The sequence below is a fragment of the Corapipo altera genome, unplaced genomic scaffold (genome assembly GCF_003945725.1).
Source record: "Corapipo altera isolate COAL_440 unplaced genomic scaffold, ASM394572v1 0, whole genome shotgun sequence".
NCBI classification, from domain to species: Eukaryota; Metazoa; Chordata; class Aves; order Passeriformes; family Pipridae; genus Corapipo; species Corapipo altera.
The window spans coordinates 72,567,769-72,588,365 of NW_020884872.1; the positions used below are offsets into that span (position 1 = coordinate 72,567,769).

A 20,597-nucleotide genomic window follows, 5' to 3' on the forward strand; every position below is an offset into this window, starting at 1 on the left:
ATTATTATTATTATTATTATTATTATTATTATTATTATTATTATTATTAAGCTGTTCTTATCTCAGTCCACAGGTTTCACCTTTTTCCCTAATTCTCTTCCCTATCCCATCGTGAGCGGTTGCGTGATGCTTAGTTGCCAGCTGGCATTAAACCATGACACCTGTTTAGTCAGTGTACTTACAGCTTTGTGTTTGTCATTGTATTGATTGTATATGTTAAAGTGGAGGAGAAGCAGAAAATTTCACTGCTCTTTCTCAGTTCTCCATGTGCTTAAAAGTAACACACAAGGCAGTTTATAATTAGTATCATGACTCACTCAATACCACTAACTGCAACTACCCTCAAAGGAAATGACTTTTTCATACCATTCTGTTCAATTCTGTTTTGTATTAATAGCCCTCCCATTTTCTCACGTGTCTCTTTTTCTAGAACTCCTGAGCTGATGTTAAGAAGTGTCTTCTAGCAGGTGTGAGTCAGACCTTTGGGCTTCACCAATACCCTTCCAACTGTGCTTGCTCCCAGAAAAAAAGGAAGACAAAGAAGAGGCAGCAGCTTCCAGAATTCCACTCCTTTTCTAGAAGATAAATATAAATCAATTGCACAAGAAGATAGTCTGAATTCAGTTAAAGAAACTAAACTTGCTTTCTGAGATCTGTCCTGCTACGTCTGTTTCTGATTGTAAGACAATGGACTTCTGTGAGCAATTAAGAAAGTGACTTTAAAAGAAAACTGGAGAAGTGGCAGGTGGTGAAGCACAGAGACATCTTGGATAGATCAAGGATGAAGTGAACATTGAATGGACTTCCATATGCTTGGGCTTTCTGCTGTCCACTAAAGACATGATAAGCAAAAAAGATTAAAAATAACTTTCTAATTAATAAATCCAAGGTCTACTTCATGTTCCTATCAAGAAGATATCAAACAAAAAGAGACAATGGAGATCGAGGATAAGAACAGGTAAAAAAAAATTAAATCCTGAAAGAATTTACTGTTAGGCTGGCATATTCTTGCTCAACCCTGCATGGTCAGAATTTAAAGAATGAGTCTGATACTTTCCTAGTGTTTCTACAAAATTGCTACTTTTAAAGGTGAAATTGATTTCTTAAGTAATAGATAGGGGCCAGGTTCTGCAGCATTTACTTATGAATTATCTCTGAGAAATTAATGAGAACTACTTGAAAAAACTAATCACACTTTTGAGTAATGGATTCATAGTCTAACTTTCAATGTACACATACAGTCTCCACTGAAGCATTTTTTGAAGACAAGTGAAAGTTTCTTTCCTGTATTTGCCTAACTCTGAATTCAACATATTGTTTTACCAGAATGAATCCATAATCTTGTCAACAGCTAAAAAGCAAAGCAAGTTCTTCACATGAACAGTGTCTGAACAAATCTTATGAGATAAATGTTTAGTTGTTGTAAGTTACAACATGTTAAGTTGTAATTAGAAGTGTTCTTATTTTCTGTCAGTGGGCTTGCAGGAAGAGCACAGCTTTCACCCTCAGCCTTGCAATCTGCAGAACCCCCACTGATGTGCAGCTCTGTAACCTACAGCCTCCATTTTTTCCTGTGTGTAAAGAAGGCGGGCTTTGCATTGTGGTAGGCAGTTGTTAGCAACAGCCGACTACTCTTTCAGGATCTGTTCCACTGGCTTCCTGAGTAATTCTGTCAAAATTCATGGAAATTATGTATTTCCTTTGCCAGATGACTGTGGGATAGAAAATCTGGGAGGTTGAGTCTCTCTCTTTTTCTTCTTGTTATTTAACTAGGCCCTTCTAATGCAAATTTTATATATCTGGGAATCTCTGAGGTTTAGGCATTGGACAAACTATCTGTGCAGCAAGGTCTTCTATAATCCAGTGACATATGAAGGCCTTTGTAAAGACCTAGTCAGATGGTCAACATGGTTGGTAGCAAGGACTGAGTTGGGACCAGAAACAAAAGTACAGAACTGCCATGGACAAGAGCTGGAAAGCATGGAATGTCCTAGGTTGAGTCGCAGGGCCAATATTAAAGCTGGAGACTGTGCACTGGACAGAGGACGGACTTAATAAATCATCAGAGCTATTGCCAGCAAGAGGCAAACAGGCTTGACACATGTTTGGCTTCTATGTGAGTGGCTCAACCCATTCTGCTAAAAACAGATTTCTTGCACTGAGAATTATTCATGTTGCCAACAATTAAAAATTCTATATGTCAGTATTGACATTCTTGGATACTATTAAATGATGGGCTTTGTTCCACCAAGATCATCAATGACAAATATCCTGTTGTGTCAGTTATGTAGTGACTTTTGCTCATGCAGTTTATGGTGTTTTTTTGCAACTCTCAGTTAAACTGAGTTTCCATTAGACTATGTAGTGATATTTCAGAAGTCCTCCACTGGATTTCTTTTTAATTTCAGTATCATTCAATTACAAAAAAAAAAAAAAAAGATTTCAAAAATGTTTGTACAGTACTTTACCTAAGCTTTAATATCGATATCGTACCCAGCTCTTTTTAAAGGTAGTCAAGTGTCAGTTTTCAAACCGACAGTTTTCAAACTGCCTCTGCAGGTGTTCTGTTCATCGTGTCACTGTCCTTTAACTTTGCAGAAAACTCCCTTAACTTCTACATTTCCTGCTTCTCTTGTGTGCAAATATGCAGCGATATGCCAAGGGACATAATGTATCTCTTCTGTCACACTAACAGAAATGTAAACAACAATTGTGGCATTTATGAAAGCCATTGGCCAGCTAATGTAATTTTGACCATGTATTTCACTAAAACAGTCAGGACGTCTTTGTCTTATCCTTACTGAAGCTACAGGCTAGCACACACTCCCTTCTGAAAATACCACAGCTGCCTTGTGCTTTGTGTTTCAGCTCCATCAAACTGAGCCAAATTAACTCAGTTCAAATAGTACAATTTTATTAAATTGGGTGATGGCATCAGAACTGGGGTTAGGGGTGAATGCGGAAGAAGTTCCATCAGTAAATTGGAAAGAAGAGTGAAATGCAGTGAGGCTGTAAGAACCCTGTAAGTACTTGATGTCTTATCCCATGCTACTTTATGCAGGATGGGACATGTAAACACAGCCTCTGGTTCCCAATGAACAATGCTGCAACTCTTGTGTATGAGATTAGTGTTTGGAGGAGTATTTACTTGTAGCTATTACACCTGTATGGTGGGACTTGTCACACAACCCAGGAATCCCTTTCACTTCCTTTCTGTGTTTTCCCAGAAGAGGATGCCCTTTGTTCTTTCTTCCCCTTCTCCTCCCTTCCTCTCACTAGGCCTTACATATGGCTCATGTTTCTTCTTCTGTGCCACCCGTCCTTCCGTTTTTGAAGGTTAAATTGTTGCTTGTATTTCTGCATGGAACCCTGTTAAGAGGGAGAGAGAACTGATACAGAGGTGGAAAAGAGCTAGAGTTATCTGATGTAAAGACACTTGCAGAGGATCTTGAAGTATCTTTTCATAATTTAAGAAAACTACTTGTATTTCCTTCTGTTTGATATTCTACTTTCTCTGTATACATGGGGCTCTGTTCACTGCTATCTAGAAAATATTATGAAATTTTGGAGAATGATTAGATGCAGTATTCAGAGGTAATAGGGATCAATAAATACTTCTTAAAATATTTTATGTGTCGGTAATTTGGGGTCATTTTAGTTATTGAGTGGATTTTCCTCACTTATATGGAAAGATAATAGCTTCATTAAGTACTCTGGAACCAAAATAAGAAAAATATCTTTAGGTTGTATGGGGAAAACCCCCACCTTTGATAAGCTGATGACTGTGTGTCCTAAATGGAAGCAAAAAACCTAGGCGCCTACATTAGGCACTGAAATCAATTTGCAAATTTAGGTATTGCTTTTTTGATGTTTCAAGGTTAAAGTGGGTGTTCTAAATCTAGCTCTTTTGTTGGCACCAAAGGACAAAATAAAGTACCATCAGTAATTTAACATATTGCCTATTAAAAAATGTATGCCAACAGCAGCTCTTGCAACACTGTAGTCCCTCCGAATGCAATTCTCTAAAGATCAACTGAGGAGTTTATTTTTATCATTTGGTTTAATCTTTTGCATAATTTGAAATCCCAAGCATTTTGTGCTGGTATTTTGTTATCTGTACCATCTACAATAGAAAACTCTGTGATTCTTAGTAATTCAAATTTCTGGAGTAAGAGTCACTGTGCTATAGTTAAAAGTAAGTTTAGGCCCTCTCTTCGAGGACTTAACCTAAAGTAGTCTTTTCCTAGAGGTGGATCTAAGAAAAAATTTTATTTCAACATTTGAGATTTTGAAATCCTATCATTTATTTGTGCCTTCTTGCTCTGCTCTTTATTTGTAAAGAATAAACTGAAACAAGTTTTATAGTTCTTTTAAGTACTTTCCATTAGCAATTGCTTAGTGCCATCAAGGAACTCACTTGAACATTAAAGCAAATAACTGAGAGATCAAAATCATCAGATGAAAATAAGTGTCTATTCCTGGCTTCTATGCCCTTCGAAGTTTTGCTTGTTTTTAGTAGTATTCAAAAGTATCCTGCTCTGTTGATATTTGACATTTAGAAACTCATCAGCTTGAAAAAGGAGTAAAACGATACTTTCTTCCAGTTCTTTAATGTTTGATTAAGCCATGATCTTAACAGATATTTTGCTTAGAAGCTGCCAATAAAGGTTTCACATGAGGAATGCAGAGTAAAAATCTGCAGAGTGCAGATTCAAACTCACTGCAACAATCTAAAATAAAATAATTTCATCAAATTACTTAATTTGTGCAATAAATTTTAGGGAAAAAACCCTAGATATTTTGTTTGAATCAAACACTTCACAGGCCAGAGTTGTGGTTTGGTTTTTGTTTTCTGGTTTTTTTTTTTTTTTTTTTTTTCTGCTAATGGAGCTATTTGAATAAAAGAGAAACTGTCCAGTAAGGGGTGGCTTGCCAATGACTGGCACGTGTGTCATCAACAAATGGTAGGTTTACCCTCAAACTTCTTGAAAAGGCATTAGTAAGCACGGGCAGAGCAAGCTCCTGGCACTGACTGCAGACCAATGTAATCTGTAACTTTTGACTGCCGAGAAATATATACAATGTAATGTTTAAAGCATCTGTTTTTAACACTTAAGGAATTGATTTAAGAATGAAGGCGAGTGCCTGCTGTGTCATGGAACGTTTTACTTTCATGTTTGGTGTGCACTGTCTCAAATCTAGATGTAGTTGTTGAGTCACTGCTACTTGCTGCCAGCACTGCAGAACACTACTTGCTGAGCTGGAAGCCACTCTGCTGCAGCGGGTTTCCTCTGGCATTACTGACCTAGGCATGTTTGTTTCTTATCACTCCACATACCCCTTTTGCAGGCTCCATTCCATCTTTCTAAGCATACTGTCAAGGAAGGAAGGGACTTACATCCATTTTTTCTACTACTGCAGGCTTATTTTAAACAATTGGAAAGATGAGGTGCCTCTGCAACACAGAATTTTTCGTTTTTAAGGAAATGTCACTATGAAAATGGCTTTTATTTCATTTTATAAAAGTACTTTAATGTTGCAGAGATTCTTACAATTTTTTTTTTATTCCACATCCCTACTTTATGAGTTATATGACTTCATTCTGAACCAAAGAGAACTTTTGTTTATAGCCTCAGTAGAATTTTCCTTATGTATTTTTAAATCTAAATGCTGTTCTGCTTGGAAAAGTGGTTATAAAAATGTTACTATAGGAATTTTACTATATCATATTAAAAAGTTCTCAAATCAGTCCCAACCCTTACATATCTAAAAGCTGGGATTTTTTTCTAATTACCATGCCTCCAAAATTCCTAACTGGTAAGGTCAAATGACTTTTTTTTTAGCATTGTCATATAAAATCATTATTAGTAGTTCTGCATAACAAATTTGTATGTGATACCTCTAAACTTCACTAACATTACTCAGCTTCCATGTTTTCCAATGGGATAATTGAGATTAAAAAAAAAAAGTGTTGGTTTGTTGGTTTTGTTTTGGTTTTGGTTTGATTTTTTTTTTTTATTGTTGTGAGAATCTGCAAACTGGAATATGTACTCTTTTTTCAGTCAGACAGAATAACTTCTATATAGTCAGTTTTCTAGTATATTTTTATTTAGATATCAGGAAAAAATAAGTTTTATAAAGGTCACTGTCATAACCTGTAAAAAGATAGACTTTGGTAATAGGTAACAGGATATGTATAAATCACTGTAATAAGAAAAAGATTTATATTCTACTTTTCTTGCCAGATGAATGGCCAGGATGTTACTGACAGAATCACATTGTAATTAAGGAGGGGCTGTAAAGTCCAATTAAGTTTCTGCAAACAGGTTTCTACTGGAACTGTACTTGGAATACTTCTACTCTCTTCTCCTTTTTGTAAACTTTCAGAAGAGCTCATTTGCCCCTGTTATTTTGATTTGGTATCAGTACTGGTGTTCATTTTTCTTATCTTTGTTACTGAAATCAACAAATGCTCTTGTTAGGAGACAATGCCACGAAATTGGTAATTTTGGCATCACTGAAACCAGTAGGAGTCTTGCTATCATCAACAGCAACATCTAGACAATAAATAAAATGGGACTGGATGCCAGGGAAGGGGGAAGAATTCTAAGGGTAAGGGGCATAGCACATCTATAGGGACATAGCATGTCTAAAAGTCTTAACAATCTTTAGCCCCAAACCAAAATGTCCTTGTCTGTTCTGCTCATGGAGAGTTGTCCCCGGTTTATGAACCTTGCCTGACCATTTTTCTTAAGACTGATAGTTACAGGTATCAGTTACAGTAGTAAGAGGTCAAAAGTGTGCCAAGGAGCATGACAACAATTAGTGTGGATGGTCAAAGGGCAATTTTGGAACACATGTCCTAGTCATTCTTATTTTTTTAATACAGTGGTACTAAGAGGAGAAACATCTTGCTTCCATCTGGATGGACAGAAAAAAAATACAGACCAAGGACAGAAATTATTAAAAAGTAAAAACAGAATAAAAAACATGCAATAAAGGAGAGGCAAATGAAGTATGTCCAATAGTAAACGGAAATGGGACATTCAATCCTGACAGTGCGAAACAGTCTCTCTTGTAAAAAGGGGATCAGATTTATGAGCAGAACAGGTATGGCTGTTTTCCAATAGCTCGGGAGTACAACTCCTTTGCCCAGAACCTTGAACCTCCAGTTCTGTATCACCAGTTCTTTTCAGCTCTTCCCACTCTACTACAGAGGTCACATCCTAGTCAGAATCTGTGGTACACAGTTACTTTTCCTCCAATATGAATGTTAAATCATCACAGGACATAGTTTGCGAGTATTGTCTTGTAATGTGATATGACATAGATTGGGGAACTTCAGCCTATCACTGATAGCAGGATTGTCTGTGCCCCTGAATGCATCCCACCATTTGAGAAGTTTCTCATAGAGAGGTGGCTGACAGTTGAGATAGTTCTGTTTCCCTCCTGGGTCCCCTTCAAACCATTGTTCATGCTTCATAAAATGATAAATCACTCCCGTGATCCCAGGCAGAGAAGAGGAATTAAATTTTGCCATTGTGCCTTGGTGGTTCACAACTGGCCTGGAAACTATTTTAGCAGCTGATATGGATGGAACTGCATTTGGTTTCAACTCCTTCCATCTTGCCCAGTCATCCACGTTTGTGCTACACCCTTCTGCAGGTATCAAGACTTAAAAGATAAACATTAAGAGATTAGAAGGCAGCCTTCTCATTCCTTTGGTATAAAAAATTCTGTGATGACAAACTCTGAAGGGGATGTAACAACACGGAAAATTAAAATCATGAAATGATAGAAAAATGAACAAAGTCCTAAACAAAAGCAAAAAGTTAAAACCATCTTGTTTGTGTTAAAATAGTTCTTGTGTTATTTCTGGTGAAAGCAGGATCAGATCCACAAAATTTCTAGCATTTTCATATAATCCTGTAGAATTCGATAAACAAATATTACTGATCAATGAAATCACATGTTGCAGTCCTGGAAAAACTGTCTACTAACTGTAATGTGTTGGATCCTGATCCACCTGGCTTTTGTGGTTTTTTTTTAAGCTGCCTTTTTTTCTTAGCTTGAAACAGATTCATTCTGTCTTTCCCCCCTTCCACAGAAATTCTGTTACCTTTGGCTGCCAAGTAGCAGTTTTAAATCCCTGTCACTGAGTAAAGTCATAAATGTTTTAGTTTAGTAAGGGACTGGAATTGAGGCCCTGTTGGAATGAAATAGAACTGTTGGCTGTAGGTCTGTAGTCTGTTTTTTAGCTCAAAGCAGGAGGATCATAAATATAGTTTCAAGTCAGTCATGGCTAAGCCTTCAAATATCCCAATGAACAGTGCTTCTAGACAACTCATGCTAGTCCTGAGCTCCACTCTAAGTGGCAGGATTTTTTCTGCTCTCTCATGTGAACCTCCCAAGCTACAGTTTGTTGCCATTGTCCTTTGTTAGTCTTGCAGTACTAAGGAGATCTCAGTTCCATTGCCTTTGTAACTGCCCTTCAGATATGAAAGATGTTACCATATGGCACTTTATTCTCCTCATTGGACTTAACTAGCCCAGCTTCCCCCATATACTTGTAGGTCACATGCTAGCCCCCTGACCATGTTAGGCTGTCTGGGTTCTGGAACTGAGTAAGCCAAACCCACCACATTCTGGTCACAATATCCAAGATCTGCAGGTCATTCTTTCAGAGGGAGCACACTGTTGCCTCACGCTCAGCCTGGTATTCCCCAGCTCCTTTGAAGCAGGGCTGCTGTTCAGCCCATCCCTGATGCACAGCCCATGATGTCACGCATGGAACTTTGCACACAATGAACTGTAGTATTTCTGCTGGCCCACTCCACAAGTTTCCCAAAGTACTCTCTTAACTCATGGGGTTCACAGGCTCAGTTTTCAGGACTGAAAGCACATTTCTTAAATCTTGAATGATATGACTTACCATACACCGTGTGAGAATAGGGTGTATGTCCTATGACAGGCTCTCCGACAGAGAGCAGAAAAAGTATCTTTCCTTCGGTGTTTTGCCTCCTTGATAAACCATGAGGGTTGTCAGCTGTAAGTTCTTGTGCTCCATATAGTGGTGCCTGAATGCTGGGAATTACGTGAAATACCAGCATGCTTCCCTGCCGAAGGAGGGATGGGAAAGCAGTAGCGCCTCATGCAAAGCTGCAGCCTTTCCCTCGCCCCAGGCGAGCGAGCTCTCTCGCCCGAGGACCCTGGGGCGCACCGGGCCGCGGGGAGCCTCCCGCAGCGCCGCGGAACCTGGAAACCCCTCCTGCAGGCCACCCCGCACCTCCGCATCCACCCCCGCGGCTCTTGGGGCGGCACTTCCACCCGCTCCCACCTCCCTCCGCCCGCCCGCCTCCCTCCCTCCCTGTCACCGCCTTGCGTGCCCCACCCCTTCCCCGTCCGGGGAGCGGCGGCGGGTAGCGGTCCTTTGTGTGCGGCGGTGGCGGGATGTGAGTGCGGGATGTGAGTATGGGCCGGGCCGGGCGGGAAGGCTGCGGGATCCGCTCCGCTGCTCCCCCTCGGAGAGCGGGGCTGGCACTCTCCCGCCCATCCCTACACCCCGCGGGTTCCGGCGCCCGTCTCGGGCCTCCGGGGTACCCGAGGGGGAAGCGGGCGGGCGGCGGCGCTGCGAGCCCTTTCTCAGCTGGTGTGTGTCTTGTTGCCGCAGGCTGGCCCGGGTGACCGTCCTCCATGACTGCCTGGGCTGCAGGACCTTCGAGCTGCCGCCGTCCGCGGCCGTGAGGGACGTGAAGAGGCGGATCGACACGGAGGCCGGGCTGCCCCCCGCCGAGCAGCGGCTGTGGCACCGCGGCAGAGAGGTGAGCGCGGGGCGCGGCGGGGGCGGGCGGCACCACCTCCGCGGCTGCGGCGCCTCTCGCACCGCTGTGCTGCGGGAAGTCCCCGCACGGCTGCTGCCGGTGCCGTGCCGGGGCCTCTGGTGCGTGGGCAGAGCGGGCTGTGCGGGTCACTCGCGGGAACCAAGGATGTCGAGTGGAGGAGCAGGTGACCCTCACACCGCTCTTGATGGTGCCAGCTTTTATTATCCGAGTTTTTATGTCGTGTTTTTGTTTTTTTTTTTTTTTTTTTCCCTCTGACATTATCCACGTGTTTTATCCTAATTTCTTTGGGGGGAAAGGGCTGTTGTTAGCGAGAGCAGAAATTTCACCCGAGAGTGCTGATGTGCTTATTCTGCTTTCCTGTCAATCTGGCTAGTTTCAAGAGCAGAGCTGACATCACCGTGAGAGGAAACTGGCAAGTTAAAAATTGTGATCTGGGTGTAGGAGAGAGAGTCGAATGAATGAAGGAATGAATGACCTTGTTCTGTTGAAGGCATCAGCCTGGTGTCAGCATTTCAGTACTGCTTGGCATGCTTCTAGCCATGCTCTTGGGAAATGGGAACTTGGAGATCTTGGTGGGGTGAGATGAGTAGAGGCAAGAAAGGGAGATAGAGGCGGTTGCAAATTACTGCTACATAGGGTAAGGAGACTTGCAGGTGCATAGAGAAGAGAGGGTGGCCTTTCAGTATATAAAGTGGGCTTTTAAGAAAGATGGAGAGAGGCTTTCTACCAAGGCCTGTAGTGACAGGACAGGGGACAATGGCTTTCAACTGGAAGAGGGTAGGTTTAGATGGGGCAAAAGGAAGAAATTTTTTAGGCTTAGGGTGATGAAACACTGAAGCAGGCTGCCTGGAGAAGTTGTGGATGCCCCATCATTAGAAATGTTCAAGATCATTGGAACTTTGAGATCTGATCTAGTTCCTGTTGGTGGGGGGTTGTTGTACTGGACTACATGATGTACAAAGGTCCTGTTTCAAACCAAACCATTCTATGATACAAGGAAGGATATAGATGTTAGTTGTATTGCTCAGAAAGCTTTTAAGAACCTACGTGGGGAACACAAGTAGTCTTTGAGGGCTCAGGTTTGAAACAAACTGCTTGTGTAGTTTATCTTTTGTTTTCTTGCCTGGTTTTGTGTGTCCTTGGTTTGTTCTCTCCAGGCCTTCCTGTTTTTGGAGGAAGAACGCTGTATCACTTTCTAAAATTCGTTTGGAAGTGAAGATCTGACTGGCACAGAAAACTTATCTTTTGCAGGGAACAGTCAGTAAACAGACTGTAACAGCTATTCTTTTTTTTTTTTTAATAATAATAAACTACAATATATATGGTAATATGTGGTCTGTACTGTAGCAAATTCAAAAATCCTTTATAAACATTTGGACTCCTGTTTATTGGGATCAAACTGTTTTTTAAACTTCCAAGTAGTAGAGTATTCATAAGTAAATCTTTTTTTTTTCCATTGAAACTACTATGTGCAATTTGCAGATATTAAGGAAAATCCAGTGTCTCTTTCTCTCATAGTTCCTTGCAGTATTAAACTATTAATTTTAATCTGTCCAATGTCCTAGTATCTGGTGATATTTTGGTACAAAAATTGTTCCCGAGAAAATGTGGTTACTCTATCCCTTTAACGCTTGGTGGTGGGTTACAGCATTCTGTGGGGTTGTTTTTTATTTTAGTGAGTCCTGAGTAGCTTGTATACCCAGTCAGCTATTTAATGTCTTGAGACAAGATTAGCACAGGTACAACATTTCTGTAGAAACTTACAATAAACACACTGTTGTTGTAACCACTACTTAAAGTGGTGTAAATAAAAAAGAATATATTTTCTTGCTAGTGTTGTTAAGTAATGACTACATACTGTGGACTAGGACTGTCTTTTGCTAATTAAATATAATTGGATTGTAAGCATCTACATCTATGTAAACACCAAGTGCTTTCTAGTGATTTGTTTTTACCCATCAAATTGAGGCAGTAGTCCTGAACTTCGCTGTAAACTGAGACTAATGTAATATAATTTCACATAATGAAATTTTAATATAGTTTGCTATAAATGGAAACTAATATGATTTGGTTCAGTTTCTAATTAGCACAGTGCAGCTGTTATTATGCATTTGTTGTTGTGGCATGCAGGGTAACATGTCATATATGACTATTTTAGCAACGCTTCGTTTATGACTGGGACATGCATGATATGAAATTAGAATTGCAACAAAACTATTATGTGCTATGATTACTAAGTAGTTTCCTCAATGGCTGTTAAGGAATATGTTGCTTAGTTTGCCTCAGTTTCTTTATGATGTTCCTGGTGAGTCCATTTGATGTTGGACTATGTGACTTTCAGTGGGCCCTTCAGCCTTAACCGTTCTGTGATAGGTTTGCATGTAGAGGTAGTGGGGACATGGAACTTTTGAATTCTTCAGAGGTGTTTCTGTGACATACTTTTGTCTCTACACATTGTGTATTGACAGCTGCTTTGAGCTGATACTGTTTAGTTTACAACCCCTCTGAAATTGCATAACCATATGTACTCCTGTGGTACCCAGACTATGTACTTCCTGTATATGTTTGTTTTCTTTGTGGGCATGCACCTTAGAACAATAACTGCTTTAGTTGTATGCTTCTAGAACTTCCCAGAACACCAAACTTTTTCAAATGTAAAAACAGGAGGCCATGGCTTGCTCTTAGTATGCTTCTGTGGGCATTTTTTATTACCTGATTTGTTTTGGTCCTGTTACTAACATGCTGAAACTTCTGGTCAAGATATGTCTTATTTTGTATTTCAGTTGTCTGATGGTATCAAGATTGTGGATCTTCAGAAGTCTCAAAATCAAATTTTTTTGAAGCTTCAGTCAAAAGGGTTGAAAGGAGGAGGTATGGAAAATATTGGTGTTTATAAACTGAAAGCTCAAAGCATTTTCTAATGTAATATAGAGTTAATTAAGTTTTTGTCTTCTTTAAATGGGAAGCAATTATTTTTCTGCTTCGGGAAAATTAAACTTCTCTTTATAAGTGCCTTGGTATTTAATTTTTTTCTTTGTAATGTATAGATTTTAGATTATTGCCATCCTTTGGAATCAATAAGACTTGTCTTTCAATAATGTAATAGCTGCCTTATCTCATATAACATAAGCTGTATACTTGAAAGCAAAAGAGATACTGAAAGTATATCTTTTCAATAACCACCATGTAAAAAAGCTCTTGATTTCTTGTGTAGTTTTAGTTTTTTTCTTTTTGATTGTTTGTTTTTCTTTTGATTCTGCATGTTTAGTTACATATTTATTAAAAAAACCCTACAGGTGCATCACTTTGTATGGTGTCTTCTTACCTGATTATCTTCAGAAATGCTCTAATTAAAATCTATAATTATTATTTTACTTGATTACTAACATTACTATTCTTCTAACAATAACTTTATTGTAAGGCAATGAAATAAATACTAATGGAATGGTAGGATGAAGAAAGAAACCCTTCTTTTCCTGCAGATATTTTGTTTCACAAAATGTATTTCTTAGCCTGTGCAAGCCATGAATATACTGGATTATGGTTTTCTAGTGGCAGAGGGAAGTTTGTATATAAGCCAGAAGTTCATGTTCACATTCTTTAGAACTTGAAGTGATTAAAAACCTATGACAATGGACTTAATGGTTCTATGACATCAAACATTTTTCTTTCTGTCGTTCTCAACTGTTTGCTCTGAATATGTTTTGCTATGTGTAGGCTGTGATAGACTAAGTAAAGAGTTTTATTTTCTGCTCAGAGCTGTTTTTTGCCATGCAAGTATATGGAGAATATAGTGTAGTAGCCCTAAGAAATTTTCATGGGAAAGAAAAACTGTTGCTGTTTTTTGTGCCTATGAATGGAGTATTTCACCATGAGATTTTCTAAGCAGATAAGCAGTCTCTGTCTAGATAAAGTGCTTGACTTTTTCTGGTCCACAATTCTCATGTAAGTCAATTTAAAAGATCTGAAGGCTTTAGTATCAGCCTTTTGTGTTTATTCTGGAGTCTTTCAGTTCAGAGATATTTCCCTACAGCAGATGAATCGAGAAAGGCCCTAAATTTCTAACTTGGAAGTGCATGGTCTGTAGGGCCAAGCATATTGATTGCTGAAGTACTCTGAAGATCACCCATGTCCCCTTTGTGTTCATTCATTGCTGGTGACTGTCTAATAATACATAATCTTTTCATGTGATGACAGAATAATTCATGTTGGAAGGGACATCAGGATGTCTCTACTCCAGCCTTATGCTCAAAGCAGGGTCTTCTCTGAGGTCAGACTGGGTTGCTTGAGGATTGATCTGGTTGAGTTTGGAAAGCCTCAAAGGATGGAGACTGCACAAACTCTCCAGGCTCCTTGCTTGACTGTTCCAGTGCTTGACTGTCCTTATGGCAGAAAGAGTTTCTCATTCAAATTTGTGGAACTAGTTTTGTGTTAAATATAACCAGCTCTAATATTTAAGAAAAAACAGTTCAGCCTTTGATTGGATGAAGTAAATCATGATCTCTAGCCAGAGTAATTTTTGTGAACATGCATAGAGCAGCTCTGCTCTTAGATTGAACAGAGAACAAAGTCTATGTTCAGCCCAATCACTTGAAAATTACTTGTCTGTTTGGGTGGTTCCCAAGGTGAAATGTGTTGTTTAAACGCTTCCAGCCTGCCCAGCTTAGATTTAGAGAAGATCAGTTTTTTTGATTTTAGATAATTTCTCCTAAGAAAAGAAACACCCAAACTTTCCTACTGTTTATCAGTTCACTTTCTTTCGGAAGTTTGTATATTGCATAGTGACTTTCATGTACTTCGTATACTGTAAAAATAACAAAAGTTATAAAATACTTCACACACTTTCAGCTGTGAGTTGCAATTTCTTGCATTTTTTTCAGTTGATGCTATTAAGGTACTTTAAAGACTGACACTAGAAAACTTTAACAACAAAATGTTTGATGTTTTTACTTGTTTCTTTCTCAGCAAATAGAACTCTTTATCTGTCCCCTTTTTTCCACACTACTTTTTTTCCTAGTGTTTTATTCCAGAATATATAATATATGTGCTTTTGAATCTGTGTAATTCATAAACACATATATATGCAGAAGGGAGGGAAAGAGAATAGTTACTTGTTAATAACTTTAAAAGGAAGCCTCATTAGATGCTTTCTGTGTGGGGATTGCATCAGTACTGTTTGTTTGAAGCACATATTTTAGAGGTTTGGTTTAGGGAGCTGCTCTTTAGTCTCAGACTGGAGTTTGAATTGAAGAGTATTGAGCTTTTTGTTTTGTGATAAACTCTTTGTCTTGGAGCAGATATTCATTATGCTTGGACTCTTTTCACTCCAGGGTTAAGCCCAGGCAACACCAAAGCTATCACAAGGCCCATCCCCATGGAGTGTCAGAACAGGAAGTGTACACTAGACCCAAAACGTTCTGTGCTTGTATGTACCTCTAGTGTACCACTAGAGGTAAAAAAGTTCGAGCCACTGCTGCCCTGGAATACTATCAGGCTACTTAAAAGTAGTAGTCATTTAGAAATTGCTACCTTTGGACATCAAGCAGTTGGAGTTGTGGTGTAACTGTTGCAAAGACTTGGCCCCCAAATTTATTTCATCTAGATATGAAACAGTATGTTGACCATCAGCATCAAGACTGCTATTTTGATTTTTTTTTTAATAGAAGGATTTATAATGTAGTATTTTCACAGTTGGTTTTGAAAAGGCAAGATTTTACAGTAACAGGCCTGGAGAAAATTATTTAAGTTCCCAGTAATTGTTTAGGATTTTTTTTTTAATCTGAAATTAAGTGTGTAGTTGCATAATACACAGCTTATTTTTTTTTTTTTTTTTGTTACTTGTTTGTTTTAGGTCGCTTTGGACAAACAACTCCACCACTTGTTGATTTTCTTAAGGATATATTAAGAAGATACCCAGAGGGAGGACAGATTCTTAAGGTATATGACATGGTATTTTTAGCAGTCATTTAATATGCATGGCATAATACCACTAGTTTAATGCTTTCCAGTGAGTCTTGACCTTGTTGTATCTCATTACAGTATAGGAGATACATGTTTCTAGTACAGGAGATACATGTTTCCATTTCTGTGGGCAAGGCAACGAGAGTTATGTGTATTATGTGTGGGCTTGTTTTTGGTTTTGTTTTTTTTTAAATGTTTCTGAATTTTCTTGTCACAGATGCCATTGTAATTTATTTTAAAAAATGAGATAAAACGCAGATGTAATTAAATGGGAGACTTCATGGTGTATTTCACATGAGCAGGCTTTCTTAATTGGAAATGACAACATTGATTTAAGCACTAAAAATTGTGTCAGTGAAAAGAATGGTGAACTGGTAGAGGGGAGTTCACCTCACTTTACTTTAGACATGGCTGGAGCACCTCTCCTGTGAAGAAGGGCTGAGGGAGTCAGGGTTGTTCAGCCTGGAGAAGGCTCTGGAGAGACTTTGTTTTGGCCTTTCAGCATACAAAGGAGGCTTATAAGAGAGACTTTATATCAAGGTCTGTAGTGACAGGACAAGGGACAATGGTTTAAACTGAAAGAGGGCAGGTTTAGATTAATAAGCAAGACAATTTTTAGGATGAGGGTGGTGAGGCACTGGAGCAGGTTGCCCAGAGAATTTGTGAATGCCCCATCCCTGGAAGTGTTCAAGGCCCAATCTAGTGGGTGGCATCCCTGCCCATGATGAGGGAGTTGAAACTAGATGGTTTCTTAGGTCCCTTCCAAAAAACAAGCCATTTTATGATTCATTCTGTGATTCTGTTATCTTCAAAGGTCCCTTCCAACCCACATAATTTTATGATTCTATGGTCTCAAAAAATACACATCATTCCAAATTCATTAAGTCCCTCTGTGGGAAAGTCTAGGACCTGTAGAAGGTGATTTGTGTGACTTATCATAGCTTCCTATGCTAATGTCTGAAAATAGCAGTTTGATTTTTTGCCTTTAAGAACATCTGGAGTGATTAGTTCATAGCTGGATGTTAAACTTCTCATCCGGCATGCTTTATCACGTGGGTGGTAGGAACTTAGTTTCCTTAGCGTATGGGAATACTAGGTTCTAACTAATGGGATTTACTACAGATACATCTATTTACCTGTATGTGCATACAAAACACACAAATACAAATGTTGATAGATCATGATAGTTCCTGATGTCTCATCTTCTTTGCAACCATGGAACTGGAAGCTGATTATGTTTAGTGGGAATGCCGAAGATAAGCATATCTTCAGTTTTGGCAGACTGCCTCCTGGATATGTTCTGAGCAGTGTCTGTACGTAGGAGGCGTGCTTACATTTTTATTGTTTCCCAGTACTAGGTACATCTGTAAGATGCATTTGAATTGTGAAGGGTTAAGACCTGCTCAACAATTTAAATCCAAATTTTCATTCCAACATGAAGAAATAAGATAATGTCTTTAGAAATCAGATAGGTAAATCTAGAAGTAGAAATTATCCTATTTTCATGGTTTACAATTTGGAGTTAAAAGATCATTAGAGAGAGATTACTACTGGGAATTTTGCTGGTACCTTAAAATTTATTGCACTGTTTCAGTTCTTCAGATACAATGCTGTTACAGCTGAATGTAGCAGATACCCTGTTTGCCACAGCATGAATACAAGTCTAACTACATGGTGGTTTCCATACTTAGTATTTAATATTTCTGGAAACTTTGGGCTATCTTTCTGTATTTCAATGAATGACTTCCATGATTGTTCTTTTTTAAGAAGAAGAGTTGCATGGGTTTTGTAATTAAATACCTTGTAGGGGTTCTTTAAAAATTTTATTATTTACACTCAACTGTGGGTATATTTCTTGCCATCTCATAATGATTCAAAATTATGTAGAATTGACAATATAAACAAAACCCAATATATTTTAGTTACTTATGTGATATGCATTTGTGGTGGCTGGACGCCAGGTACCCACTTGACTGGGTGCCAGGTGCCCACCCGGCCACTCTATCATGCCTCTTCCCAGCCAGACAGGGGAGAGAGTAAGATGGAAAACAACTTGTGGCCATGGATAAGGCAGTTTACTAAAGCAGAAGCAAAGCGAAAGCTTGCATGTGCAAAAGCAAAGTGAAAGATAGCAGGGTTTATTCTCTACTTCCCATGAGCAGCGATGGTCGGCCACTCCTGAGAAGCAGGGCTTCAGCACGTGTAATGGTGCCTCAGCAGGCAGCCACTGGAGGCAATGAATACCTGTCTTCCTGCTCCTTTCCTTAGCTTTTATATCTGAGCTATCATATGGTATGGAATATCCCTTTGATTAGTTTGAATCAGCTGGCCTACTTGTGTTCCCTCCCAGGATCTTGCCCTCCATTGAGGAAGGAATGTTACAGGGCTGATGCTGTGCTCAGCAGTAGCCAAAACATTGGTGTGTTATCAACCCTTCTAGCTACCAATGCGAAGCACAGCACTGTGAGGGCTACTATGGGGACATGAACTCAACTCAGCCAGACCCAATACAGCATTGTAGACTGAACATACTGTCACAAACTGTAAAATCAAAGGGTTATAGCTTTGAAACCAGATACTAGATAACAGTGAGCTTATTTTACTCTCAACAGTCTATCTGAATGCAACCTAATCTGAATTACCTGCTGCTAGTTGATGCATATTTTAAGTAAAAGTTCATCTTGCTGTGAAGTCTTTTATTTTTTATGCATAACCGAATGAAATTTATGGTTCACAAATACATTGCATGTGATATATCCACATAACTTTTCAATTCAGCTGAAATGCCAAGCTTGCATACACCCACATAAACATACACACAAGTGCGTTGTGTATGCGTGTTTGTGTGTCTAGAGCCCTGATACACTGTGATGATTTAATGTAAATTGTGTGAAGCTGTAATCCTGTAGGTATTTATAATCATGCTTATGTGTCTGCTATTGATGAAAATAGGACTGGATAGGCATATTTTGTTAATAGTCATGTTTACAGAACTAGTTTACTGGCATTTTTGTTTTCCATAGCTGTCACCACTATTAATACTATTTAACTATTTAACTCAATCTTAATATAAGCCTCTTTCCGGTCTGTGGGTTTCATTTGACAGGTGAGCTGCTCTGTTGGCTCATGACTGAGAGAGTAACTGGTCAGAACTGTTTTGCAGCCCTTTGCTGGAGGAGTTTTAGAAGCACTGTGGCTTTTCAGTGGTTGGTTCATACTGTGCAATGTTAACTTGAATGTAATTCATTTGATATAAAGAAGAGTGCTGTGCATTACCTTCTTATGACTTGTTGCTTCTCTGTTGTTGTACAGCTGTTTGTGTGGGCTTAACAGTAAACTTTAATAAATTAAAAAAAAAAATCTTTTTTTCTTCTCACAAATGTATTGTTTTGAGACTTGGACAGCTCTGATTCAGGATAATATGGTAGTAACAGTTTAGTAGCTTCTCAACTTTGTAACTGCTTCTGTGTGGTATTTGAGCTCCAAATTCAAATCGTATTTATAGTATTTGTCTGAATATTCATTTTATAATGAAACCTATTGTTGTTCAGATAAACCGAATAAAATTATTTTGGTTGAAAAGTATGAAAATGATTACACTTCAGATAATCGCTTATTATTTTCTACTGTTTTAAGTTAGAAAGCCATTGCTATAATATGTACAGCATTACTGCATCATACTTTGTTTTGTTGTTTTTCTTCTGCCTCAGGAACTGATACAGAATGCAGAAGATGCTGGTGCCACGGAGGTTAGGTTTTTATATGATGAAACTCAGTATGGAACAGAAACTTTATGGTCAAAGGACATGGCACAATATCAGGGTAAAAATAATTTTCGTAACATTTGGCCATTATTCTTCAATATGCATGTCATTTGGGGTCAGGTGTCCTGGCTATGTCCCCTCTCAGCTTCTTATGCACTCCCAGCCCACTTGCTGTTTGGGTCTCATGAGAAGCAGAAAAGGCCTTGGCTCTGTAGCCCTGCTCAGTGATAACTAAAACAGCCCTGCGTTATCTGTTTCCAGCACAGTAGCCTCCAGCTACTGTGAAGAATATTAACGCTATCCCAGCCCAAACCAGCACACCAGTTCTTAATGTGAAGATGACCGTAGCCCCTCACATTTAATCATTGCCCAGGCAGATCTGCTTTCTTCCCCATCTCTTATTCTCCTGCCCCTGGACCAGACTTTCCTCCATGCTACCTGTATACTGCAAATTCAGTTTCTTGTTACTCTAAGGTTTTGATATTATCTAATATGACTTTTTGTGATAAAGGTCAGTTACGTATTTAACAAACAAATTAGTTTACATAATCATCCTAAAAGGCTTTCAGTTGTGATTTGAAGATTTCAGTGATGGATGAGCCACTACTACTTGCTTCTGGCTTTTTTCAGTTATTAATCAACCTTATTATGTCTTCTAATTTGAATTTGTCTGTCTTACTTTCTAGACAGACAGTTATACCTTGCCATGTATTCCCTTCAAGTGGAGGTATTAGTAGGCTGTGATTAGTATATTTTTCAGACATCTTTTTGATAAACTTAACAGATTGAATTTAAGCCTTGTATTACATGACACTTCTTTCAGAAGTTTTGTTGTTTTCTGCTTTCTGTTCAGTTTTCCAGAATCATTCTTTTAAAATGTGGACACCAGAATTAAATACCACATCAGAATATAAATCTAAGTACCATATACAGAGGTATATCCATTTCCTTGGTTTTGCTTTTGCTGCTACTCTATACCTCCCTTTCATTACCAGGCGTAATTCGGTGTCAGCTTAAGTCATAGCTTCTC

The 20,597-nt window shown here is 38.9% G+C and overlaps 1 protein-coding gene across 3 annotated transcripts in view; it reads left to right on the forward strand.

Annotated features, from left to right (window-relative positions):
* Positions 1-20,597, forward strand: part of SACS (sacsin molecular chaperone) — a 59,499-nt gene that overhangs the window by 15,968 nt on the left and 22,934 nt on the right. Inside the window, exons 2-6 of one of the 3 annotated variants that reach the window (XM_027652387.1) lie at positions 431-958; positions 9,671-9,821; positions 12,626-12,713; positions 15,694-15,779; positions 19,514-19,625. In XM_027652387.1, coding sequence (XP_027508188.1) covers positions 936-958; positions 9,671-9,821; positions 12,626-12,713; positions 15,694-15,779; positions 19,514-19,625 — 460 coding nt within the window. In that variant the 5' untranslated portion in view covers positions 431-935. Of the gene's footprint in view, positions 1-430; positions 959-9,404; positions 9,453-9,670; positions 9,822-12,625; positions 12,714-15,693; positions 15,780-19,513; positions 19,626-20,597 lie in introns of those variants that run through there. The other 2 variants (XM_027652396.1, XM_027652407.1) reach the window with 2 other exon arrangements.